Source organism: Microtus oregoni, unplaced genomic scaffold (genome assembly GCF_018167655.1).
Source record: "Microtus oregoni isolate MIOR12 unplaced genomic scaffold, Mior012 000023F_ref0000262, whole genome shotgun sequence".
NCBI lineage: Eukaryota > Metazoa > Chordata > Mammalia > Rodentia > Cricetidae > Microtus > Microtus oregoni.
Genome location: NW_024543082.1, coordinates 7,229,065 through 7,256,199, shown reverse-complemented (window position 1 = coordinate 7,256,199; position 27,135 = coordinate 7,229,065). Strand labels below are relative to the sequence as shown.

General features: G+C 38.6%; 2 protein-coding genes across 5 annotated transcripts in view; one reads left to right on the top strand and one right to left on the bottom strand.

The window, feature by feature from the left end:
• Eaf2 (ELL associated factor 2) overlaps window positions 1–19,152 on the bottom strand; it is a 40,620-nt gene extending 21,468 nt beyond the window's left edge. Inside the window, exons 1-2 of one of the 2 annotated variants that reach the window (XM_041673169.1) lie at window positions 18,929–19,152; window positions 15,708–15,802 (exon numbers count right to left, since the gene is read on the bottom strand). In XM_041673169.1, the coding sequence (XP_041529103.1) occupies window positions 15,708–15,802; window positions 18,929–19,034 (201 nt within the window). In that variant the 5' untranslated portion in view covers window positions 19,035–19,152. The remainder of the gene's footprint in view (window positions 1–15,707; window positions 15,803–18,928) is intronic. The other variant, XM_041673170.1, reaches the window with a different exon arrangement.
• Window positions 19,153–19,239: 87 nt separating this feature from the next.
• Window positions 19,240–27,135, top strand: part of Iqcb1 (IQ motif containing B1) — a 54,137-nt gene continuing 46,241 nt past the window's right edge. The window contains exons 1-5 of one of the 3 annotated variants that reach the window (XM_041673306.1): window positions 19,240–19,375; window positions 19,839–19,907; window positions 22,707–22,820; window positions 23,032–23,194; window positions 25,632–25,761. In XM_041673306.1, coding sequence (XP_041529240.1) covers window positions 22,721–22,820; window positions 23,032–23,194; window positions 25,632–25,761 — 393 coding nt within the window. In that variant the 5' untranslated portion in view covers window positions 19,240–19,375; window positions 19,839–19,907; window positions 22,707–22,720. Of the gene's footprint in view, window positions 19,376–19,428; window positions 19,685–19,819; window positions 19,908–22,706; window positions 22,821–23,031; window positions 23,195–25,631; window positions 25,762–27,135 lie in introns of those variants that run through there. The other 2 variants (XM_041673307.1, XM_041673308.1) reach the window with 2 other exon arrangements.

The following is a 27,135-nucleotide window of genomic DNA, read 5'->3' as shown; positions in this document are numbered from 1 at the left end:
ATTTTCTCTTTATAAGCTGATTATGTAGAGTGTTCTTAATGGAAAGCTGACTAAACTAAAAAACAGGTTCCAAGAAGTGGGATCATTGCTATGACTACAGTAGACACAGAAGAAATATGGGCCAGTAAAGATGCTGTTGGTGAGGTTTGAGATAGAAATGGATTCTGTTGAAATTGGACTAGAAGTTATCCTTGTTATACTACAACATAATAAATATACATCTACATTCTTTGTCTATTCCCTGAGAATTTGCAGGAAGATGAACTTAATGGTGAATTTGTTAGTGGAGGAAATTTCAAGGCAGCGAAGTGCCTACATGACAGCACAGGTAATACTGGATGCATTTAGCCAAATTCTGAGTGAGGAGTGAGGACAAAAAAAAAAAAAAAAGAATGGAATATAAAGATTTGGGAAACTTGCAGTTTAGCCAGAAAGGGTGCACAAGAAAGGGCAGTTGCTAAAGAAATCAGTATTATTAGAAAGAAGTCAAGTGCTTTGCACCTGGACAAAAAGAAAGATGCCTTGTGGGCTTTTCTGAAATTCATGAGGTCACAGCCATCAAGGACTCAGAGTAAAGAATGCAAATTTGTTTCAAAGACTTTCAAGAGCAGAGTCTTTGAGAAGAAATTTCCCAGGGCACCCTGCTCACTTAGGTCTGCTTAAATTGGTAAGGATCTCAGGCCACGGGCACCTGAATGCACCTGAATGACCTCATCTGTAGGATCTAGACTTTGTTCTCATGCAGACTATAAAAGTTATGGGATTGTGTAAAATTCCAGAGAAGTTTCAAAGGAAATTCTGGGGGAACAGGTAGAGTCCTGGCAGAGTCTGAGTTCCTGCAAGCCGTCCCTGACAGGATGTAACACAGAGCTGGGAGAGTAAGGCTGAAGGTACAGCAGAGACTCAGGAAGGACAGAGGCCTCCTAAAGTGAAACTACAGTCAGTGAGAAAGCCCAGAAGTGTGGCCATGTGAGCTGCAGTCATCAAGACTGTAGGGGATGGAGTTGCTCAAGTCCTTGGGAGCCAACATCCTACCATGGTGTGCCTTGGATGCTGAGCATGAATATTTAGGATTTAATATGTAGCTGCTGTGTTTAGATCTCATTCCTTCTTGATGTTTCCTTTTCTTCACTTTTGGAAGGGGAATGTTCCTTTACTTTGTTTGACCGTAAACATGTAACTTTATTTTTTTATTTTTGCAGGGCCTCACAGCTGAATTTGCTTTGTGGCTCAGGGGAGACTATGGACCTAGGCTTTTGAACATTTAACATTCTGGTGACTCTTTGAGGTACATTAAAGATATTTAGCAATAAAAGATAGGTGTGAGCCTTGGGGATCAGGGTAGAATGTTACATTTGGATCTGAAACGTTCCTGAAAGGACCATGTATCAAAGTTTTGGTCCCTAGCTTGGTACTACTTGGAGGAAAGGAACTTTGAGAGGTGGAACCTTGTTGGGGGTTTTCAGTCACTGAAGAATAGTCTAGAAATTTGAGGATTCTGTTCTCTTCTCTATTTATGAGATACTTATTTTTTGCTCTGACTAAAAGTCAGAGAAAAAAAACATAAATTGGAAGAAACCTTTTCTCTTCACAGACTGATTATCACAGGCATTTGTGACACAGTATAGATAATTGACTTAAAGTGGTCAGTCAAAAGACATACTGCAAGAAAAATATGAAATAAGTGGGATCATAACTTATCTGAGAAAGAAAAAGCCAAGCAAAGACTCTTACTCATGGACAAATGAATTAGAACAAAACCTCAGTATAAGAGAATGAAGCCATAGTAGTATTCAGCAAAGGAATTTGGTCATTTATATATAATTAATTTTAAATAGATAGAAATAGGCTATATAAATGTGTAATGTAAAAGCTGAAAATTCTTTATTTAAAAATATTTTGGAATAAAATGTTACATTAACAAACTTGGGTGTTTGGCCAAGGTGGAAGGGAAGGGAATGGGAAGAAAGAAGGAAGGATCTTATTAAGGACAATAATGTGTCCCCAACACCCTCTGTTGTGATTTCATAAGAGCTGAAGCAGTGTGGTTTTCATAAATAACAGAGAATTATGGGTTTGATTACTACTAACAGGAAAGGGAAATTAACACAAAATAATGATAATTTTTAAAAGAATGGATGCTTAGCAAAACTAATAAAGAATATAAAAGGATAAATAAGGTGGGCTGGGGTTATAGCCCATTGATACAGTGCATACTCTATCATTTCCAAGGCCCTGAGTTTAACTCCAGGACCAAACAATAAAAGTTTAGGAGCAAGATGATGCCTAATAAGATCCTCTGGTGATCTCGCCCTGTAGACACCAAGTTGAACAGCTACTCATATACCAAACTATCTTCCAAAGAACTAAGGAAATAAGGTGAGAGAACAGCCTACCTGTTTTTTGTGTAACAAAACAAAAGGACATATTGAATCAAGCAGGAAAGAATTGTCAGATCACCCCAGCAACCCAACTGTAAGCCACCCTGCAGGGAGAAATACACCTTCAGCTTTGGATAAGGAGAGAGAATTCAGGCCAATTCTCAGATTTAAAAACTAGTATCAGGCCCATCTTAGTGAGTTAAACTGTTGAGCAAAGCCCCATGATCCCTCCCACATTGCTTATACCTGTGATTGAACCAGTAGAACTCTGTGAGGTCGGGTAGCTAATTGTTTCACCCACATCTCTTGCATTGCAGTTGACAGAAAGCAGCACTCTACCCACTGGGGAGCAGAAGCAAAGGTAGACAAAGACTTTGGTCTTAGAGCACAGTGCCAGATCCACCACACTAAGACCCAGAAAAACTAAAGGCCTTAAGCTCATTGAAATTATAGATTGCCCCTAGCATCAGGTACATTGATTGAAGGGATTGAGGAGTTCTGAATGCATCAGTTCTAGCCATGATGTAAACTTGTGGTATAATAATCTCCTCCTAAGGTACAGGATCCTATAGCTGCAACCCAACTGAACAACAGCCTTCATAGCTGAGGGACTATTTCTACTATCTCCATCCTCAGGTAGCAGAGCTATTATTAATATCACAAGCCCAAAGCTCATAGACAAGGCTGTAGAACCTCATATGTGGTTGAGATTTGTGCTGTAATAGGACAGACTTATGTGATCTATACAATCATCAGCTCCACTATGAACACCAACATACCTGAAGGCTGGACAGGTCCTTGTAGTTGTGTGACTCATGTGATCTAGCTTAGTAACATCAACCTTGTGGCCCACGGGCTGCCTTCCCCAACACTATCCCGACCTCAAGCTATAAAGCACGTTGCAAGACTTTGCTCAGTGGGAGCAGGACATAAGATTTTACACTGGACCTCAGTGCTAGTGACATCTGACACTGGGCAAATACTAATGGTCCCATCCCAGGCCTGTCTGTGAACAACTACAATTCCAAGGGAAAACATTGCAGTCCCATCCTATTGAACTTCACTTTCAGTTAACAGCAGGTATGCGCATGGGCTCAGGGGTGAAATGGTGGTACTGGCATTCACAGGTATCACATAGAAACCCAGGTATAATCTATCCACAGTGATTATCTAGAGCCAAGCAGAATCCTCCTGTCTGACCACTGTCTAGTTGCGGTAGTCATCAGGCCTACCCTAGACCAAGGTATATGTGTAGGAACAGATAAGCCTTTCCTGACACTCTCCTAGTTTTTTCTGAACAGAGAGAGCACCAACAGTGTATTTAGTATAAATCTGGGTTTAGGTTGCCCTCTAGTACTGAACTAGGACAGCACATGAACAGCCAACTTCTGGGAAAACCTGGACTTGGGCACCATCTAGTGTTGACATGTCAGGAATAAACACAGGCTCAGAGGAAATCTGCTTAAGATTTCTGCAGGTGGATGAGGATGACAAATTAGGAAGTGAAATAGATAACCGATTCTTTGATGCCTGGATGGCATCACACACTAACAAGCATTACCAACTCTCGGGAGAACATATATGCTTACAACTCAAAATAAAATGCCAGAAACTGACTAGGAAGTGATCAGTACAGGGGATTCTCAGGGAGAATTTCAAACTACGGTTTTAAGGAAACTACCAACTTTACAATCTCAATGGAAACACAAAGAAATTGCTTAACAGTCTAATAAAAATTTAAAAGATACGGTAACTATTTTTGTAAATAAAAATCCTTGAGGTGAAAACTCACTCAGGAAAATTAAAAATGGGATATAAGAGGTAAGAATAACAGAATATGTCACACAGAAGAAAGAATTAGTATGTTTGAAAACATTTACTTGAAAATATACACTTGACTGGCTAATAATAAAGTGTGAAACATTGACAAAAGATATTGAAGAGGACACAGAAAGCAGAGATATCATGTACCCATAGATTACAAAAAAATTGTTAAAATGCCCACAGTATCCTAAGTTTTAGAATAAAAAAAATCAGCACCATGTTAATCAGTGATTGAGAGTACTTGTGGTTTTTGTTCAGTTTCCAGAACCTATATAGTGGCTCACACCATGTGTAACTCCAGTTCCAGGGACTCTAATACCTCCCCCTGACTGTAGTCATGTTTTGTTTGTGTTTTAGTAAATAAAGCTTACCTGAAGACCAGAGTGCAGAGCTAAGCCTCTAGAGGCCAGGGAGTGGTGACACATACCTTTAATACCAGGACCCCAGAGACAGAGGCAGAGGAATCTCTGTTAAAGACCATTCTGAGCTACACAAGATTGAATCTGTCTAAAAGAGAAACAGAGCTCACACAAAGGTAATCCCAGCACATGGGATGACACACCTCTAATTCCAGCACTAGGGCGGTGGAGACAGGAGTAACATGGCTGGGCAGAGAGAGGAATTTAAGGTGAGAGAAGACAAGAACTCAGCAGTCTGAGGATGGCCCCTGCAGTCTGAGGTGCAGTCTGAAGCAGTCTGAGGACAGGGTGGCCCCTTTGGCCTGAGCATTGGTAGAGGTAAAAGGTCTCTCTAGTGGCTGGCTGCACTGTTTATCTTTCACCCCCTAAAATCTGACTCTTGGTTGTATTTATTAAGATCAATTAGAATTAGAGCTACACCTGACCTCCATGGCACCAGTCACACATGTAGTGTACGTACATACATGCAGGCAAAACATTCATACACATAAAATAAAATAAATAAATCTTAAAAATGTGAGGAAATTAGAAAGCAGCAAACATTTGGGTTATTACAGCCTAAGAAGGAACTGAGAATGCCAAGGAAGTCCTATTCAAATTAATAACAGAAAGCTTAACAAACCTGGTGAGGGTTTCAGAAGTCCACGTACAGGAAGGTGAACAGTCACCAGTCAAATCTAACTCAATCAAGTCTACCATGAGATATCTCACTGCCAAGGTAAAAGGCAATCAAGTTATCGCAGGAAAGAGGTAGAGATTATTCTGAAAGTTGAAAGAGAAAGGAAACCACTAACACATAAAGATGCCCACTTATTCTGACAGCAAGTTTCTCAATAATCTTTCCAGTACTGAAAGTGCTCAGTCTCTTGACAGTATGTACTGAACAAATCAAAGTTATCCTTGTAGACACGCAAAACAGATATATCCCCCAAAGCTGAGAAAGTAGAAAGACCTAAAATAAACAATCTACCACTGCATTTTGATAAACCAGGAAAACAACAACAGAGTCAACTCCAAATTAGTAAAGCAAATAAACTAGTAAACATCAAAGAAGAAATCAATGTATACTAAAAAAGATAATCCCAAAGATCAATGAAGCTATGAGCTGTCTCATTGAAAAGACAAACAATAGGGACAAACTCTAAGGTAGCCTAAGAAAAGGAGAGAAGACTCAAGAAGATTCAGAGGTTTAAAACAGAAAAAGAAGCCATTACAATAGAGACAACTGAAATACAAAAGATAGAGATGATTATAAACTACATGCTAACAACTTTGATAATCTAGAATAAGTAGATAAATTCCTCAATATACACATCTTATCAAGATGGAATAGAAACCCTGAATTAATAAAATCCAAATAATGAGATTGAATTAGTAATAAAAATCTTCCCACTACAAAAAAGAAAAGAGAAAAAGAACAGGACAAGGATTCACTGCAGAATTCTGCCAATTAAAGAACTATAAATTCTCCAAAAAAAGTAGAACAGGAAAAAGTTTTCATAAATACATCCTACAAAGTCAGAACTGCCCAGATACATCAACTGGAAAAAATAGAAAAAGAGAATTACAGACATAAGTTTCCTCAACAAAATACTAGCAAAACAAATCCAATAATGCATTAACAAATTATTCATCTTGATCAAGTGTGATTCATTCTAGAGATGTCAGAATACTTCAGTATATGTAAATCAATACATCTGATATCAACACAATAAAGGACAAAATCTTGTTAACATCTCAACTGATGCAGAAAAAGGCATTCAATAAAATTCAACATTACTTCATGATAAAAATGCTGAAAAATTTAATATTCAAGGAATGCAGCATTATAAAGGACATTTATAATAAACCAATAGCTAACATCACACAGAACAGAGAAGAGCTGGAGCTTACTCTATAAAATCAGAAACAGGGCATGGATGTCCATTTTTACCATGTTTATTCAGCACATGCTGAAAAAACTTACCAGAGTCATAAGGCAAGAAGGGGGAATAAATGAAACTGATACACACACACAAAGAAAAGAAAACCCCAAAGAGCAATGAAACTATGAGTTGAATCTTTGAAAAAAAATCAAGTAACTATTGAAGGTGGCATGATCTTCCATACTGAGAGAACCAAAAATGTTACCAAGGCTATTAAAACTAATAAATAATTCAGAAAAGTTTCAGGATGTAAAATCAACATACAAAAGTTATTAGTGCCAATAGTGAACTATTTGAAATAGGAATCAAGAAAGCAATTCTATTTATAATAACCATAAAATATATCTAATAATTAAATGAAATATCCCCAAAATAATAATGTTAAAACCTGATAAAAAGATATTAAAGAGGAAACAAAAAACAGAAAGCTATCCTGTACCCATAGGTTAATTGTTAAAGTGCCTATGCTACCCAGAGTGATTTATAGATTCAGTGCAATTCTTCCCAAAACACCAATGGTATTCATCAAACAACCAAAATTTATAGAGAACCAAAACTATCCCTAAATAGCCAGTTATTTTGAGCAAAACTCAATAGTTAAAAACTCCAATAAGTCAATTAAAATGAGCAATAGATTCAAATAAGCATTTATCAAAAAAAGAAATACAAATAGCCAAGAAAGTCATGAAAACATGTTAAACATTACCAACACTATAAAATATTTGTAAAACGTGATTATTGTAGCTATATGGAAAACAGTTTGGGGGTTCCACAAAAAATTATTCACAGATTTACCTTATGATCTAGCAATCCCCGTTCTGGATGATAAGCCAAAATAAACACATTCTCTTCATCACTTATCTAGTCTATGATAATGCACTATTAGAACAGACTCAATACAGGAACTTTCCAAGGGCATGTGTTACCACAGAAAGAGCACCAATCTCAGACAGAGGCTAATTTTAGGACAAGAACTAAAGCCTCCACTTTCTATTACAGCTAAAATACAGGGCCTACACTGCATGGAACTGACAATGGGGAAGATGGTGTGCTTCAGAAGGTGCTACATGAGGCTTTAAAAACTGCAGGGATGGACATAAATAATACAGAAAAGACAGGAACAAGGAGGAAGGAGTGAGGAGGAATATACTGGTACAAGCTTTATCGTCAGTGGTGGTACCACCATGGTGCCTAGGAAGAATCCTTCCTCTGATAATCTCCCCAAGTGTGTGTGTGTGTGTGTGTGTGTGTGTGTGTGTGAGAGAGAGAGAGAGAGAGACAGACAGACAGACAGACAGAGACAGAGAGACGAGAGACAGAGACAGAGAGATGTCATGGCACATCTATGGTCAGAGGATAACTTTATTGTGTCAGCTTTCTCCTTCCACCTTATATGAGCTCTAAGAATTGAATCAGGTTGCCAGGCTTGCACAGTGAGCACCTTTACACTCTGAACCATACAACCATGTCTTCTAAGTCACCCTAAGTCAATTGGAAACAACAACAAAAATAGATTTTTAAAATGGCAATAAGTATCAATTCTTATGTGTCTGTGGACTACATTCTGTTTGAAGCACTTTACACATATTAATTCATTTAATCTTTATAACAACCTCATGAGACAATTGTTATCTTTTTTAGATTTATTTATTAATTATATATACAGCATCTGTCTGCATGTATCCCTGCAGGCCAGAAGAGGGCACCAGATCTCATTACAGATGGTTGTGAGCCACCATGTGGTTGCTGGGAATTGAACTCAGGATCCCTGGAAGAGCAGTCAGTGCTCTTAACCTCTGAGCCATCTCTACAGCCCCGACAATTGTTATCTTTATATGAGAGAAATGAGACACAAAAGGCTTAATAATTTGCCCAAGTTCACACAGTTGGTAAGTGGTAGAGGGAGATTTAAAAACAGAAAGTTCAGTTCCAGATCTATGACGTTCAACATCTTTGACATGAAGATCTGACTTGTTACGTAAAAGGATCAAATGGTAAAGTGTTTGGTCACTCCAGTTCAGCCTAACTGCCTCCATGGGTCCACCAGCTCTGGTGCAGCTGTAGCTGCTTCTCAACAAATTCCTTGTTGCTCGACTTCTAGAAACTAATGGATGGTGAACAGTGGGCAGGAGACTAACGTACTAGACACGAGGTAAATTCAGATCGGAAAGGAAATGTAGGGAGAAGCCAAGAAAGTAATGCCAATTCCCTTTCTACACAAGCTACTGTGACGGAAAACATGACTTGAGTGTCCAGCTCCATTATCTGAGTCCATTCCCATAAAGGTTTGGTTTTGGGGTTTGTTTGTTTGTTTTTTTGGTATGTGCTCTCATACATGCTTTACCATAGATTGGGAAAGAGACTGCACCGTGAAGGAAGACATCTCTGCCCAGAGTCACATGGAGTGGAGCAAGAATTTTATTGCTGGTGCCTAGATTCTAACTCCCCTGTCTCATTCCATCAGTATGTGTCACAGCTATGAGTGGTGATTTGAAACGATGATAGCAAGACCCATTTTTAAAATGCTCAAATGATTTGAGGCAATATTGAATTTCCTTTCCTAGAGCATAAGTGGCATATGTGTATTGTGAACTTTATAATATTGAAATATGTTGTACAATGATTACTTATTACTTACAACAGAACAATCTGTATTTATATGAAGCATATACTCATGATTACTTACGATAAAGCAGGACTAGGTAGAATTAGCTGCTACATTGGATCCAGAGTACTCTTTCTTTTTTGATCAAATTGGAGACTTAATACTGGACAATGGTGGCTCAAACCTTTAATCTCAGTACTCAGGAGGCAGAGGCAGGTGGATCTCTGAGTTAGAGGCCAGCCTGGTCTACAGAGGTAGTTTCAGAACAGGTAGGACTACACAGAGAAACCCTGTCTCAAAAAACAAAAGGGGGAAAATAAAAGGAGAATTAAGAACAAACTTTGTAACTTGGTATCTCTTAGTTGAGGGGGTGTTTCTTAGAACAAGAGGGAATTCAGGCTAGAAGAAATAAAATCTTACTTATACTCTTCCCTATATGCTCCTTCACCTACTTGGTTAAGTGAGCAGCTCTGTTTTAGTGGTATCTTTGGTTATCATCTTTATCCTGTCTGATGTCTGGTCCTTCAGCTGCTCTGCCACATCAGACACACAGCCATTACCCCGAAGTCTCACATGTTTAGGTATCTGTCCAGCAGTTTCCAAAAGGTTGAGTCACGTCCCATGATTAAGTCATTTCTATCTGAGAAATGGCTCACCCACACCTGCTTGTCACAGTACAGAAGGCAGTAGGACTCCTTAAAGAGTTTCTTCTTGCCTTTCAAGAAAAAGACAAATTCAGACCTTCCCTTTCTTGGCAAAGCTAGAGAGAAGAATTGGTGTTCCCATTTTTTTTTTGTTCTCACATATTACAAAATATTTTGTGTTGTCTTCTAAACAGGATCTCAATTCTGCCTTCAAAATTGTCTACTTATGGGGCAGATGCCTCTATAGTTAAGACCACATACTGATCTCACAGAAGTCCTGAAGCTTCTAGCTCCCTTGTTGGGTGGCCCACAGCTGCCTATAATTCCAGCCCCAGGTGTTCCAATGCCCTCTTTTGGCCTCCACTAATGTCTAAATTTTACCACACACATACACACAAATATACATATCAGCTATACACTAATATATATGCAATTATATATATATAAAATTTTTAAATTAAATCTTTTTAAAAAATGTTTATTTGGATCTATTTTCATTCTTGCACATGTTGACATCCAGTTATGTCAGCTGGCATGGAGTGAGCAATGTGGAAGTGTATGCTGTTGGAAAATATGGTGAACCATAAACCCCATGGGAGTAGAGTCCTGACTGTCACCTATTAGCTTTATACTTTATCTTTAGCCATCAGGGGAGTGCAAATCAAAACAACTCTGAGATACCATCTTACACCAGTCAGAATCGCTAAGATCAAAAACACCAATGATAGCTTAAGTTGGAGAGGATGTAGAGTAAGGGGAACACTCCTCCATTTCTGGTGGGAAAGCAAACTTGTACAACCACTTTGGGAATCAATATGGTGGTTTCTCAGAAAATTGGGAATCAACCTACCTCAGGACCCAGCAACACCACTCTTGGGCAAATACCCAAAAGATGCTCAGTCATACTACAAGGACATTTGTTCAACTATGTCCATAGCAGCATTAGTCATAATAGCTAGAACCTGGAAACAACCTAGATGTCCCTCAACTGAAAAATGGAAAAAGAAAATGTGGCACATTTACACATTAGAGTACTACTCGGTAGTAAAAAAGACATTTTGAATTTTGCATACAAATGGATGGAACTAGAAAAAACAATCCTAAGTGAGGTAACCCAGACCCAGAAAGATAAACATAGTATGTACTCACTCATAAGTGGATACTAGCTGTAAAGCAAAGGATAATGAGTCTATGATTCGTGATTTTAGAGAAGCTAAGTAACAAGGTGAACCCTAAGAAAAACATACATTGATCCACCTGAAAAGGGGAAATATACAGGATTGCCTGACAAAATTGGGAGCATGAGGGGAGAAGGGAGAAGAAGGGGAAGACGAGGGGAGAAGGTGTGAGGGGAGGAAAACTTGAGACCAAGGAAAGAGATATTTTGATTGAGGGAGCCATTATGGGGCTAGTAAAAAACCTGGCACTAGAGAAATTCCCAGGAATCCACAAGGATGACCCACCAGTTAAGACCCTAAGCAATAGAGGAGGGGGTACCTGAACTGGCCTTGCCCTGTAGTCAGACTGATGAATATCTTAAATATCACTATAGAACCTTCATTCAGCACCTGATGGAAACAGAGGCAGAGACCTGCATTGGAGCACTGGACTGAGCTCCCAAAGTCCAGTTGAAGAGTGGGAGGAGTGAGAATATGAGCAAAGAGGTCAAGACCATGATGGGGACACCCACTGAAACAGTCTAGCTGAGCTAATGGGAGCTCATCAACTACTCTAGACAGACAGAGAAGGAAACAGCATAGGACCAAACTAGTCCCTGTGAATATGGGTGACAGTTGTATGGCTGGGACATATGCAGGGCCACTGGCAGTGGCACCAAGATTTATCCCTACTGCTTGTACTGGCTTTTTTGGAACCTATTCTTTTTAGATGGGTACCTTACTCAGACTAGATATAGTAGGAAGGGTCTTGGACCTTCCCCAAAGCAATGTGCCTTACCCTCTCTGAGGAGTGGATGGGGGTGAGGAGGTAGGTAGAAGGAATGGGAAGAGGGGAGGAGTGGGAACTGGAAATGGTATATAAAATGAAAAAAGACAGTTTGTTTGATTTAAAAATAATAATAAAATGTTTGAGTTTAACTTCATTTCCTACTCTGTATCAGAAGTCCCAGAAGGAACATTTCATCTGTTACTCCATGTTTGACATTAGCAGTATCTATATTAGTTTAAGTGTACAAGTACCAGGTACGATGTGCACTGTCCTTAAACAAAACTGTCCGGAACAGGCTGGACAGGAAAGAGCTCAGTGAACCTGTTAGTACTCCAGATTCCTCCATGTCCCCTAGCCCCTCCCTTCCACCTGGAAGGAGAAACACTGAGAACAGAAACTGCAGATATTCGGAGAGAAGCACATTCCACAGGAGAAGAACAGGCCCCAGCAGGCCAAAGGCTCCCCACTTGCCTATGAAAAAGAAAATGAGGAGAGCTACCCAAGCAAGGTCAGTTGTAGGCGGTTTCAGGCTGTTTATAGAAAAGCAAGGCCCAAAACACCTGCTTGCTGGATAGCTGCTGCAAATGTGAGTGGGCAGATCTGACCCCTGGGATGGAATAAAGTGAAGACACTGGGACTTGAGAACTTAGAGGACCTGCTCTGCCAGTTACTAATAAGAGAGACGAGGCCCCTCTCTGGCCCCTTCCTCCAAGTGAAAACTGGAATGGTAATACCTCCTATTCCAGACTATGAAAATTAAAGTCTGTGAGACGGTGGCTGGCATGGAGTGAGCAATGTGGAAGTGCATGCTGTCGGAAAATATGGTGAACCACACACCCCACGGGAGTAGAGTCCTGACTGTCACCTATTAGCTCTATACTTCGGTGCAAATTATTACTCTCTTCAAGCCTTGGTTTCCTTCTCTATAAAATAGGGGTAAACTCCTAGTACTTGTTGAAGAGATTAAATAAAATTAAGTGGGTAATATATGAAAATCACTAAGCAGTATATGGGACCATCCATGCCACATCCAACAAATGTTTGTTATCATTATTATTTTTTATTTTTAAAATGCTTATAAAACTTAGAAGTGTACAGTATTTAACTGGTCTATAGTCTTCATTTTTATTTGTTTATCAATATTATAATACCAAAAAAGAATGGGATTTAAAAATCTACCTTACCAAAAGAACCATCAAAACCTGAAATCATTCTTATTTTATAAAATTAATTTTTTAAAAATCGTGTATGTGTGTGTGCTCGCGCGTGCGCATTTGCGTAGGTATGTGCATATGAGTACAGATGTGTGTGAAGACTAGAAGGTGACAGTTAATTCCTACCACCGTTTTTTACATTTCAGAAATCTATAAGCCATAAACCTGAAAATATAGGCCTAGTCCAATAGTTATCATTTTAAGAGGATTCATACTGATACCATAATCAAACACGGTAGATCAGAACTCTTCACTAAACAGGATAATGAACAAAATGATATTTATCAATACATAGAATTGCCATAGAAGAGCAATATAAGAGATGAAATGTGACGGTTGTAACTTGAAAAACAGATATTCTATATGGCAAAGATAAGCCCAACAAGAGTTCTAGTGCAAACTAATCGCCACTGATTAATACCACCACAGGCAGGAACAACAGGACAGCAGCTCCCACTGTGAACTTAAAGCTTTTCTGTCACTTTTAAAATGAAGTGGCTGTTTTTCTTTGAGTGGCTGGGAGATGGGGAGGACAGGAGAAGGGTTTGAGGGAAGGTAGCTGGGAGGGGCAAGGGGGTTAGAAAGTGTAATTATTTCTACTAAAAGCATATTTTTAAAAAAGTTTAAATACTGAAAATAAAATTGAATGACTCATTCAGGTTACTCCTTATAAACATCATAAAGCAAACAAGGCTTGGTACTGCTGAACAAATTTCCAAATGATATAGAAACCCAAGAATCTGGAAATTTTTCATAATAGAGGATTTCAAAAGTTAACTTTTTCAGAGCATCTCATAGTAAATTGACTTTTCATTTTTCTTCAGTTCCTAAGGAAACAAATGAGAAATATTCAATAAAAACTCACGCACGTACAGAGCTCTATCTTAAGAAACCTTGAGAAGGGCTTGGAGAGATGGCTCAGTGGTTAAGAGCATTGCCTGCTCTTCCAAAGGTCCTGAGTTCAATTCCCAGCAACCACATGGTGGTTCACAACCATCTGTAGGGAGGTCTGGCGCCCTCTTCTGGCCTTCAGGCATACAGACAGAATATTGTATACATAATAAATAAATAAATAAATATTTAAAAAAAAAGAACTTGATTCTTATAGGAAGCAACCTTTCTGTTGCTTTAAAAAAAAAAAGAAACCTTGAGAAGCAGCAACTGATTCCATCTGACATAGTTGTGGGGTCATAAAAATAAGAAAAAGACAGAATAGAAGATAAAGCTTTCTGTACCTCTGACCACGACACAGCAACTCAATAATCCATGTAATATGATGTGGATTGGGCAACCCCAAACTATTCACACCATAAAATCAAAGGCAAAATGTCTCAAAAAGTCCAGTGTTTTTGTATGATATTTTGTTTGTGTTCTCACAAATAAAGCTTGCCTGGAGATCAGAGGCCAACCTACCTACCAGTTAACCATAGAGGCCAGGCAGTGGTAGCACGTACCTTTAATCCCAGCATTTAGGAGAAGGAAACAGGATGATCAGTAGTTCAAGGCCACCCTGGACTATGCGAGATTGAACCAGTCTAAAAGAGCAACAGAATCTTTGACCCTAGCTTGTGGAGGCTCAAGCCTTTGACCCCAGCACTTGGGAGGATCATGCCTTTGACCCCAGCATGGGGAGGATCATGCGTTTGACCCCAGCACTTGGGAGGACCATGCCTTTGATCCCAGGACTAGGGCGGTGGAGACAGGCTCTCCCCCATTTGGTCTGAGGATTCACAGAGACAGAAACAACCCCCATTTGGTCTGTGATTTTGTAGACGTCAGAACTCTCTAGTGGCCAACTGCTCTGCTTCTCTGATCTTTCAGCTTTCACCCTAATATCTGACTTTGGGTTTTTTATTGATAAGACTAATTAGAATCATGCTTCAGATTTTTTTAAATAGATAACACAAAATTATGGAGTTGGTTTTCTTTACAACTTTCTCTAAACAGATGAAGGCAGTATTAAAGAAAAAACCCAAATAATAAGAAATTTCTAACTCAAAGGGCTGAACTGAGGAAGTTTGTATTTTATGTAGATAACATTTGCTATGTTACTTGAATGTATTTGGAAAAATTTAAAAACAGAGAAAATGTTTGGCTAAGGGATCCAGAACCCACGATCTTCAGTCCAATCTCTAAACTACAGATTTGAATTTCCCTAATTCAAAATTCCAATATCTGAAATGCTTCAAAATGTAATTTTTTTAGCTCAAATATGATACCACAAGTTGAAAATTCTACATCATGGACTATTTCATATACAAAATTATTATAAATATTTTATACAATTATTTTTAGGTTACATGTATACGGTCTAATACAAAAATTAAACAAATTTGGTATTTTAGATGTATGTCCTATCCCAATGTATCTCATTATATATTTGCAAAAATTCCAAAATTAAAAAAAACAACTAGAACATGCAAAAAACTTGTCCCAAGTGTTTTGGATAAAGGAAGCTTGATGTGCATACTTCCTGAATCTTTTCCCCACCACACTATGTCTAATCATGTTCTCGACTTAGACATATATTCTATTGCTTCTCTAATGCCAATAGGATGAAGCTCAAATTCTAAATTTCAACATAAAATATACTTCATAATTTGATCCCAGTCTACATTTCAGTTTCCTTTATTCTATTTTCATTATATTTTAATTTACTACATATGTCATTTACTTCATAGACTTGTTCTTTTCAGTTGAGAGCCTGTTATACAGATCTCTTTCACGTTAGTATACAGAACTACTTACTTCTATATTTGGAAGAGTTATTGTCACCTGTTCACCTTTGCCAACCTCAAGATTTCCTTCACAAGAAGTATCAATAGAAGCAGGTTTGAAGTCATCTAAAAAATAGATACAAATATCAATTTTTATGAGATAGAACAATGTATGACTGAGACAGACACTGACAGAAGCAACTAAGGGAGGATGCTATGGTTCACTGGTGTTTTAATTATTTTATTTTTGTGTATGAATGTTTTTGCTTGCACGTATGTGAACTCTCTTGTGCAGGAGCCTGAGGAGGCTATTGGATTCCTTGGAACTGGAGTTACAGACAATTGTGGATTACCAGGTGGGTGCTGGGAACCAGACCTAGGTCCTCCGGAAGAGCAGCCAGTGCTCTTAACTGCTGAGCCCCTTTGGTCACTGTTGAAGAGAGTACAGTCCACCATGGCAGGGAAAGAACATCAGAGTCTGTGCTGATCAAAGAACCTTAACTATAAACATAATTAAATCCTGTTTTAAATTCTGATATTTACTCACACTAAAGTTTTACTACTTTTGGTGGGTGGGCCCACTTGAATAGCAAATAACCTGTCTGTAGTTATAGCTTTTCAGCTTATTTTGTGACAATAATAAATGGTGTCACTGAAAACAGGACATTTGCTGATCACTAACACTTAAATAGATATAAATTATAAAGCCAGTGCTAGCCCAAATCCAAAATTAATCTCAATGTGTTATTCAAACTCTTCTATGTAGTGAATCTTTGTTGCTACGTGTGATCATTGTTACACTTAAGCAAATTACATGCATTAGGACTCCATATGCACTTATGAATATAACCCATAAAAACTCATGGTGACTATGATTTATTCTTTATCATATTCTAAATACTGTACTCGTTTTTTTAATGCTATCACAAGCTCTCTAGAAAAAGTCTAAAATGTAGTTGTTACCATTTTTACATATGAAACTTACGGAATGTCCTCAAAGTCACATTATATATGCATTTAGTGAAGGTCGGTGTTCACAGCCAGGCTTCTCTGAAGCCTTAATATAAAAGACAAGCAAAACTTAAGCTGTAGATAGGACAAAATAATACATTCTTTCAAATAACTCTGGCTTGAGTGTCTGCTATAAATTAGGTCCATTCACCCTACATAAATGTAAAATTCCCTATTGTATAGTCTCCTTTTCTCACTGAATTATTAAGATTGGAAACCACCCTGGAAAAGAACCTCTTCTTAAGGACAATAGCATGTTTTATTTAAATAAACCTAAACAGATTCTGTGTGATTCTATACTTAATTCAGTAAGAAGAGAGAGAAAAACAAAGACCGAAAACCTTTTTAATGACTTCTGCAAGACTAAGTGTGAAATCTAAGTTTGTTTACTCTGTGGTTATTATTATTATATTTGTATATTCTTGTTTATTGCCATTCTTGTGGCTGGATTATCTGACCCTGGAAAATATGATTTCAAATTTTCAGAACTTGTGTAAAGGTAGGGATGTAGGTCAGTGCTGGAGCACTTTCCGAGTATGTGCAAGGCCCTGAGTTTGATTTCTAACACTGCAGTTAATCAATCAATTAATCAAAGAAGTTATAAATAAAAGTCTTTGAAGCACCTGAAAGGCACTTTTCAGAAGCTGTATTTCATTCAATTTTGCTAAGTTATAAAAATATATACACTGAGAGGCTGGAGAGATGGCTCGGCAGTCAAGGGCACTTGTTGCTGTTGCAGAAGACTTGGATCATTGAGCACCAACATCAGGTGACTGACAGGCACTGGTAACTCCAGTTACACAGGATTTGAGACTCTCTTGTGGCCTCTGAGGGCACCTGCATACATATGATGCACATACATACACTCAGGCCCACACATGTACATGTAACATTAAAAAAAATCTATCTCTAGATAACTTCTTTTTTGTAATCTGAAACCATGTAGTTTGAAAAATAAAATATTACTGCATACCTGAGAAGGAAGAGGAAAGGACATGCATTGAGAGAGCAGATAAGAATAGTATCTTACTTTTAGAAAACGAAACTGAAGAGGGAGAAAGAAACTACAGGACCTGCACAGCACTAGCTGTTCTTCCATGTGGGGAGTTCTAAATTGTCACCCATGGCAAAATAAACAAAGGACACCCAGGGGAGTTCTGCTGGTAAGTTTCTCCAGTTTATCCCACCAAAATATGTTATATTTGCATAATAAACCTTTTTTTTACGAAGTGTACATATATCATTTGAAGGTTAAAACCATTGATTCTTCCTATGTTTACTCTCAGTTATTACAGCTAGATTGTTTATAACTTAAACTTCGATGATTGAGCTTTTAGTTGGGTGTTTTCAGAATATCAACTTTATAAGAAAAAGGACAGAATGACTGAAGAAGGTAAAACAATGAGACAGTAAGAACAGCTGGGCTGGAGAAAAGATCTGAAAAAAATCTACTTTGCAATTTGTCATACACACACCCACATAGACACACACACACATACACAAAAGAGGTCACGATTCATTGATGTTTCCTTTTGGCGCTAGAATTCTGAGGCCTAGCATGCAAAAAAGAAGTTTTACATACAAAATTAGGCTGCATTTTTGGCACTGGCATCTCTATCATTTAATTACTAAGACAAAAAGGCTCATTATAGCCAATTTTCCAATAATATTAAAGATAACTTATTAAGACTCACCTTTCAATTTTTGGTAATCAGTTAATCAGTAATTATTAGCTGACCATGAAATCCGAGATCCAAAAGAGACAGAAACTATGGAGATAGCTGACATTCTCTCCTCACAAACAAACTAAATGAGACCGCTCATCAGCCAGAGGACAAGTGAAAACGGCGAAGGAGTGTCCCTGCGGCGTCTACACATCGCTTTTGCCCTGCATTCGGTCCTTTGTTCCATCTGTCACCCTTCCACCCGCACCATCCACTTGTCACGCTGGTCTCCACAGGCACACCTCCAGATCTTCTCCACAAAATTTCCTCCCTCCTGCCTGTCAGTCTCTCGTCAATCCTCCCAGGTTTCTCCTACACCTGCGAGACGCCAGGCGCCCGCGCCGCCGAGCCTGGGAACCGGGTAGTGTGGATCACGCTGCCATCGGGTCTCCCGGGGAGCCAAGGGCCGCGGGGACAGAATTACAGAATTCCGAGGCGTCTGTCTCCACGTCACCACATCCCCCCTGCATCCCAGGAGATTCCTCCCGGGTACCCCCTCCGGGCAGCCCTCACTCACAGCGCACGGTGTGGAAGGCACAACGCGGCTGCTTCTCGAAACTTTCGCCCAATTTGAGAACCCGCTCGCGACGGTCCAGGTACGCGAGCCCCGCCGGCCCATTCATTCTCGTCCTGTGCCTCGCGCTCGGCCCCGGCCTCCGGCTGTCACAGCCTTCCCGAGCAGCTGCACCGGCCTCGGCCCCGGGCCGGAGCTCCGGCCCCTGCGGGCTCGGCTCTCCAGGCGCGTGCGCCCGCCCCCTGGAGCGCCCCGAGTACCGATTGGTTGTCTGGAGACAGATGCCCCGCCCTTGCCTGCGGTCCCGCCCCGCCCCTCGCCCCCTTGCCCGCCCTCAGCCCCCTTTCCCGCGTCGCGACGCACACTGCTCTGCGAACGCCGCCTCGCTGAGGTGCGCGGTGTGCGGTGCGGGTCGGGCCTTGAGGTGGACTGAGGCGAAGCCGAGATGAGGTAACAGACCTGAGATGGCGGCTGAGATGGCCGAGGGCTCCGGGGGGCGGGGACGCTAGGACGCCAGGCTCTCGGACCCAGTGAACGGGCCGGCGGGGCCTGGGGGCGGGAGCGTGGGCCTCCTCCGCGTCCGGCCCGCAGGGTTGGAAACGAACGCCAGACGAGGGGCGGCTGCTGGGCCTGGGCCTGTGGCTTCCCGAGGCCTAGTAGCTCCCGGGCGCGTTATGGAACCCCAGCCGCGCCCCCTCGGTGCTGTGACAGACTGGAAGCCACTTGAAGTGATGCTTTTCCCTTGACGGCCGTTTTTTGGTTTGTTTGTTTGTTTTTTAACCTTTAAATACCACAGGCCTTTTCCCGCCAGCGTTAGGGCCTGAGGAGGGAGCGTTTCCGGTGGGGACCCTGAAGCTTAGGGTTAGGGGGTAACTGACTGCATCAGGTTTTCTGGCGTTTGTTTCCGTCGTAGTGATTCCTGGAGGCAGTGAAGGGCACGGCCTGGCACTCTTGATTCCTCAAGGATCGGCCTAGCAGCGGGGTAAGAGTATGAATTGATCAGTAATTGCCTCCCCCCACCCCCCATTCCTCTTGACACTTCGCAACAGCATTGTAAAGCGGGAGAAAGCATTCATTGTGTTTCAGGAGAATTCAGAAAAAGGATCCAGTGAGTTGCGCCAGCAGACGATTTTTTCCAGGCTAATTGTATGGTTAGATTATCCTTCCATTTCTACCTTGAGCAGATTTGTCGGGTTTTTTTTTTTTACCCATCCCCCCCCCCACCCCACCCCCGCCGTGGATGGGTGATTGTGTTTGCCTTCTACCCTGTAAAGATATGGAGACTGTTTTATATGCTAATTGGACACCAGGATCTCTGGATTTGTACTCCAGCATCATCCCAACAGTGTGACTTTGTGCAAGCAAATCAGACATATGTGTTTATCATGAGGATTGGGGAAGTAATGATAATGGCTATGTAAAAAATAATGCCCATCCTTGACAACTGTTGAAATGGTTAAATGGGTTCAATGCGTGCAAGCAAGTAGAACAATTCATAGTAACATACCTCTCCCGATTATTTAAGGTTCAGTTATACTTTTATATTTTAAGGCTTATCATTGATAGCTACCTTCTAGATTTTGAATTGTAAGGCCTAGGAATGGCAGCTTTGTTCACAGATGAAAATACTTGTCTAAGAAGCCCAGGTCATTGACTTTGTAGCCATCGAATATCAAAGGGAATTTGTTCTATAGGCCATATGAGTGCATACCTACTTATTTACACATGGATTTTTATTACAGGATTGTGTATAATAATTTGCAACCTAAATGGCATCTAGTGAAGGGGATGTAAAAATCTATTTTGATGCACTCTCACAAGGAACAGTTAGAATAATGTTGACACTGGAAAGAGTAATATAGTTAACATGCATTCTATAGGAAAGTTTTGTGTCTTCTGCCTGCTAGGAGTATTATTGGACTTTCTTTAAAAATAGCTTCAGTGAACTGAATGGTTTATATTTTGCCCAAGAAGAGAGATGATTTTTGAATGACTTAAATACATGTTAATTCAAGCCTTAACTACAAAAATGGGACCATAGTGGCAGTCATAGTAGAATAATTGCTAAGAAATGAGTTAGAAGATTATTTGAAAATATGTTTTATGTTTACAGTTTTGCCTGGGAGAAAAAAATAATGAACATTGTAATTAAAATCACTGGTTTTGTAGCTTCTCAACTTTTTTTTACAAGATGAAGTGTAAAATCACAAGATTTGTAGTTAGACTGATATCTGACTGATGCTACGATATATTTGTGGAGCTGTGACAAGTTTTTCAAGATGGCTCTCACTGTAGTTGCCCTGGAACTCCTTACGTAGACTAGGCTGGCCTTGAACTCACAGAGATCCACCAGCCTCTGCCTCCCAAGTACTAGAATTAAAGGCATATGCCACTGTGCCTAGCTAAGCTTTATTTTTTTTAACTGCACATTGGAGGTGATTATAGGCACTACTTCATAGTCCCGTTGTGAAGATAAAATGATGCACACTTATTGCATTATTTAATATTGCATATTATTTAAAACCCACTCAGCACAGTTCTTGGCTCATAATAAATACTATATGTTATCCTTTATTAATTAAAATATGTTTTATAGTAAATAGTGCTGTTGAGCTTCAAATACTTTAGGACTTAGAAAAGCTATGATAAGAAAACTGAGGTGTGGACTTTTTGCATTTTAGAGTTAATTCACTATAAATAATTTTTAATTTTCTTTTAATTATGTAACATTTCTGAGACCTAGTATTTTAGTACTTCACAGATCATCTCCAGATTTAGTGATTAGGTAGAAGGGCACATAGGACTCAACTCATATATTGTCTTATTTATTAGCTCTAATTTATAGTGAAGATATACAAAGCAAAGTCATCAAAGTGAAAGACCCATAAAGGGGTACATCCAGAGGAAACCAGGCCTAGTCTTCCAAAATCCTCTCCCAGTAAAATTACATAGAATTACACACAGTTTCTTGAGCAAAGCAGTTATGACAACACCTGTGAAGTATTTTCTACTAGGGAAGCTTATTAGATACTCAGTGACCAGAATTGTTGCTGTTTTGTGTGTTGAAATATTAGTCCTTAATGCCAATGATAAGAGGTGGTGGAACCTTGAAGAGATGAGGCCTAGTGGGAAATAATTACATCATTGGAATTATCACCACCCTCAAAAGAATTGAAACAGTTTTTGTAAGACTTGCTACTTCTTAAGACTTACAAAAGGTGAGCCTGGCCCCTTCTCAGTCTCTCTTGGGTATCTTGTACCATATGATATCTCCCACTGTGCTATGATGTCATCTGTCATATGGCAAAGCCAAGATAGCTCTCATCAGAGCTAATGCAGGACCATAGCCCAAGGCCCTTGAACTTCCAGAATTGTGAACTAAATAAACTTCTTTATAAAACACTCCATTTCAGGTATTGAAAATCAGATAAAGCATTTATCAGAATTCTTGGGTTCTAAAAGAAAAGCACATGTTTACCATAAACCATCATTTTTATAACAGTTTAGGCACAGTGATCTAGGCTTATAAGAGAACAATAAAAATCCTTCTGAAATCCACATTCTATATACTAGCAAAGGTCCAGCCATGTAAACTGACCTTTAAAGAAATAGTCATATGAAGCCTGATGTATCAACTTTTTCTACAATCTGTTTCTCCTGTATGAATTCTATCTTAAAAAATGTGTAGAGAGAATGAATGCAAAGCTAGTACAATTCTTATTCTTAGTACACATGATCTTTGGTTTCTTTGTTTACTTTTTTTTATTATGTTAAAACACAGGTAGTAGGAAAAAAATGAAGCCAACAGGCACAGACCCAAGGATCTTGTCTTTAGCTGCTGAAGTAGCGAAAAGTCCTGAACAAAATGTTCCTGTTATATTGTTGAAGTTAAAAGGTAAGAAAATATTTTTATAGTTAGGAAAGACATTAAGTAAATACTGGTTCTATTATGATATGATGCTAGTGTTCTAATTTGTTTAGAGAAATCTTGACACTGAGGAATACCATTTTCCTTTTTGACATATTTTTAATGATTACAACATAAAAATGCAAGTATCTCTTAGGTGTGTTGAGCAAAAATAGGTATATCTTTTCTTTTTCCTTAGAAATAATAAACAACACCCCTTTGGGAAGCTCAGAGTTGAAGAAAGTGAAACAAGATATATATTGTTATGACCTCATTCAGTATTGTCTATTGGTCCTCAGTCAAGATTGTTCTCGAATCCAGGGTGGTTGGACTACAATTTCCCAGCTTACACAGATACTAAGGTAAAATGAAGCTAGAAGATTAATTTGTTTTTGTTTTAAATATTTCTTTTTTATTTGTCATTCTAATAAAAATTAGACTCTCCTATGATGTTTTGATTGTACTTTTCTTTCACACTGTATGCTATTGTTTGTAACTCTATTGCAACTGATTGTCTTTAGATTTCTTTCCAAAGTGATCATTTCTTTTGTTTACCACTTGAGTACCAACTAGCTAATATATTCCTGTTGACTCAGAAATATTTTTAAGAAATGAGTAAATTAAAACTCTGTACTTAAAAAACTGACAGTGGAGATTGTGCAGCAGTGATACTTGAATTAAGTGTCAAAATGAAAGTATATAGCAAAGAACAATAGAAAAACAAATACAGGAAACTTCATTTCACTTTGTAGTGATTTAGCTATCTAAATTGTATATGCATTAGGTAGCCCAAATGTTGTCCATGTAATTTAGAAGCAGCATTTACTTTTCTACTACCATGCTAAAAATTGAAGATCAGTGCTTTTTTTTAAAAGTGATAAAGATAAAGTGTTCTTGGTGCCTTAGTTAATAATTTTTCTTTCATTCTCATTTGATTTTAAGAAATTTATTATTATTTTTATTATGTGTATATGTTGATGTCTATGTATGGGTATGTGCACATGCGTGTAGGTGCCCAAAGAGGCCAGAAGAACACATTGGATACCCTAGAGCTGAAGTTACAGATGGTTGTAATCTGTCAGATGTGGGTTCTGGGCTTAAACTCTGGTACTTGCAAGAGCTGGAGAGATGGCTCAGAAATTAAGAGCACTGCTTGCTCTTCTTGCTCTTCCCAAGGTCCTGAGTTCCAGAGTTCAATTCCCAGCAACCACATGGTGGCTAACAACCATCTGTAATGAGGTCTGGTGCCCCACCTGATGAGTCTCATCAACTCAGACTATGAAACCAAATATGAACAAGATCAACAGAACTACCATAGAAGGGCTGCCCAGGCATGCTTCAGCATTGCCAGGGCCCAAATTTCATTCAAATTTCACTTGTAAGAGCAGCAAGGTCTCTGAACTACTGAGCCATCTCTCCAGTCCCTTTCCATTTGATTTTAAATAAACTGTCCCTACAGGAGAGATTTTTTTTCATATTTATACTGTCTTGTTTTAGATCCTAACTTTCTAAACTGTTTACTTCTACTTTGTTATTACATAAAGGCCCAATTCGAAGTATACAGTTACAAAAATTTGATAAATCTATGTAATACTCTTTTATACTTTAATTTTCAAGATTAATTATTTCAGTATTGGTTGAATATAAGTAAATAAGTGCCTCTATATTTTTTGATCGGATATGCTAGGTAATGACAACATTGGTTGAATATTATTTCTTTTGTTAATGCCATCTATCATACAGCTGTCCTGAGTAGTTAGGTTTAATAACTGAATAGAGAGTAAAAACTTGATGCAAGCATTAGCCAGTTAGGTTTTTAGCACGCTTGTCTTGTAATTGCCATTCTTATCAGTGTTTGCACATTTTGTTGAAAAGACAGACAATAGTACTTATCATACTATTTTGGGTTGAAGGCCCTTTTTGGTATGAGACTACAACTACTTTTAATATTGGTATTTTTTAATATATTCAACTCATATCCAAGGAGCAGCTGTAATGGGTAGTTTCATGAAGATACAGTTCTCTGGAAGGATTATTCTTCTTTCTGTGTATCATAAAATGTTCCTGTTACAGTTAGGGTATACTTTCACTGTTTTCCCTTGTGATATAAGGAATATATATACAAGCAGATAATTTGGAGATCTTAAGAAAACAATCTGTGGGAAGAAGAATTGGGTATGAAACTAGAGTGTTTGGTTTTCTTATCTTTGTTCCTTGAAGTTAATCTCACCCTAGATAAATTTTTGCTATTAGATTTCTAAAATATATCAATTAACAAAAATTAATGTAAAATAAACAGTCAAGGTATTCGTTGCCTTTTAGGCTGACTGTAGCCAACTCCCTGTAAACTAATCTCATTTCTCTTTATTGTAAACACGTATTTTTCATATGTCTTCTTCCTTTCTCTCTTTTTGTTCATTTTTTATTTCAGAGACAGGGTTTCTGTAAACTTGGCTGACCTGGAACTGACTATGTAGGTCAGGCTGACCTTGAACTCACCTATGAGATCTGCCTGTATCTGCTTCCCAGGGTGCTGGGATTAGAGAAATTGCTTCTCTAATGGCTTTCATTTCTTAAAGGGCCAGTATATTCGGTTTTAGGGTATGTGAGCCCTGGAACTGAATGCAAGCAAGGTCCATAGCACAGTTTAGTTCTCTAAAAAGTTAAAAATTTCCAGCAAATTTTTAATTGGCTTGTCAACAAAATAATGATACTTAAGATTTTCATTAAAGCACAATGCCTATGGAAGTTTGAACATCAAAGTGATATTATTTATGCAAACTTGTACTCTCATTTCAGCCATTGCTGTGTGGGCTTAGAACCAGGAGAAGATGGAGAAGAATTTTACAAGGAATTACTTCCATCAGCTGTCGAAAATTTTCTTATCTTGGGGAGACGATTGCAAACATGTTTCATCAATGCAGCTAAGGCATGCGTTTATTTGATGTTTATTCCCCAATAATTTTATTCTTTTTTCCTGAAGCAAGGTTTCATTGTATAACCCAGGATAACTTCATACTCAATGTGTAGCCTTGCAGGTTTCAGGGTGTCAGTCCTTCTGCCTAAGTCTCCTGAGTGCTGGGATTACAAGGATGTACACCATATCTAGTCTTCTCTGAGTTTTCCCATGCTATTTATCAAATTATGCTGTATCTGGCCAAATATACAAGTAGTGAATTTAAACATCTTTAACCCCCCAAAGAAATTATAACAGAGAACTTAATTTCTACATTAGAAAATTGGTAAATACTAGCTAAAGAATGCTGTATGATTTTTGAATAGTCTGTCTTACCACTCAAGTTTGGGCAATACCCATATATGCTTATATTCATGGCATCTTCCTGGAACATATTCTTCTCTCCTTAAATTTTCTAATTGTTATTCCCTTCTTTAATTGGAGGAACATTTGTTCTCTAAGCCCAGGACTTTTTTGAATATCTCCAGTGGTGACAAAGAAGATATGTAGACTTTATGTTCCATATTTCAAACCTCTTCTTTATGAAAATATTTCAACTCAGACATGGTGATCTTTATAATTCAAATATTTCTTGGGTGTATTATGCTTTTATGAAAAATATATTGCATAATTTTCAAATATTTGAAGATTTTATTTGTACTTTATTGTTACTAATTTCTAATTTAATTTTATTGTGACCAAATAACTTTCATTAATGCTATGTATGGCTGAACATACGAGTAGTGAATTTAAACATCTTTAGCCAAAGAATTACAACCAAGAATTTAAACCTACATTAGAAAATGTATAAATGCTAGCTAAAGAATACCGTATGATTTATTCATATAGTCATTCTCCTCTGTGTATTTCTGTCTCTGTATCTGTCTTTTTCTGGTTTTGGTTTTGTTTCTATATTTTTGAGCTAGGTTTCATGTGAATTGGGCTTTATTTGCCACAAGGCTGACTTTGAACTCCTTATCCTCCTGCCTCAGCCTTCATTCTTACTGGCATTCCCCTCTATTGATCTTGCTGTGTTGTTTAGTTTGGTTACTTTCTATTAGTGTATCTTAACATTTGACTATTTCTTCAATCTACTCTACTAGTAATCCAATGATTATATAATAATTACTAATGATTGCTAATAATCTAAGGAATTTGTTTTCATGTATTGCGTTTCTTTTTTTTTTTTTTTTTTTTTTTTGGATTTTTGAGACAGGGTTTCTCTGTAGCTTTTTGGTTCCTGTCCTGGAACTAGCTCTTGTAGACCAGGCTGGCCTCGAACTCACAGAGATCCGCCTGCCTCTGCCTCCCGAGTGCTGGGATTAATGTATTGCGTTTCTTAATTAT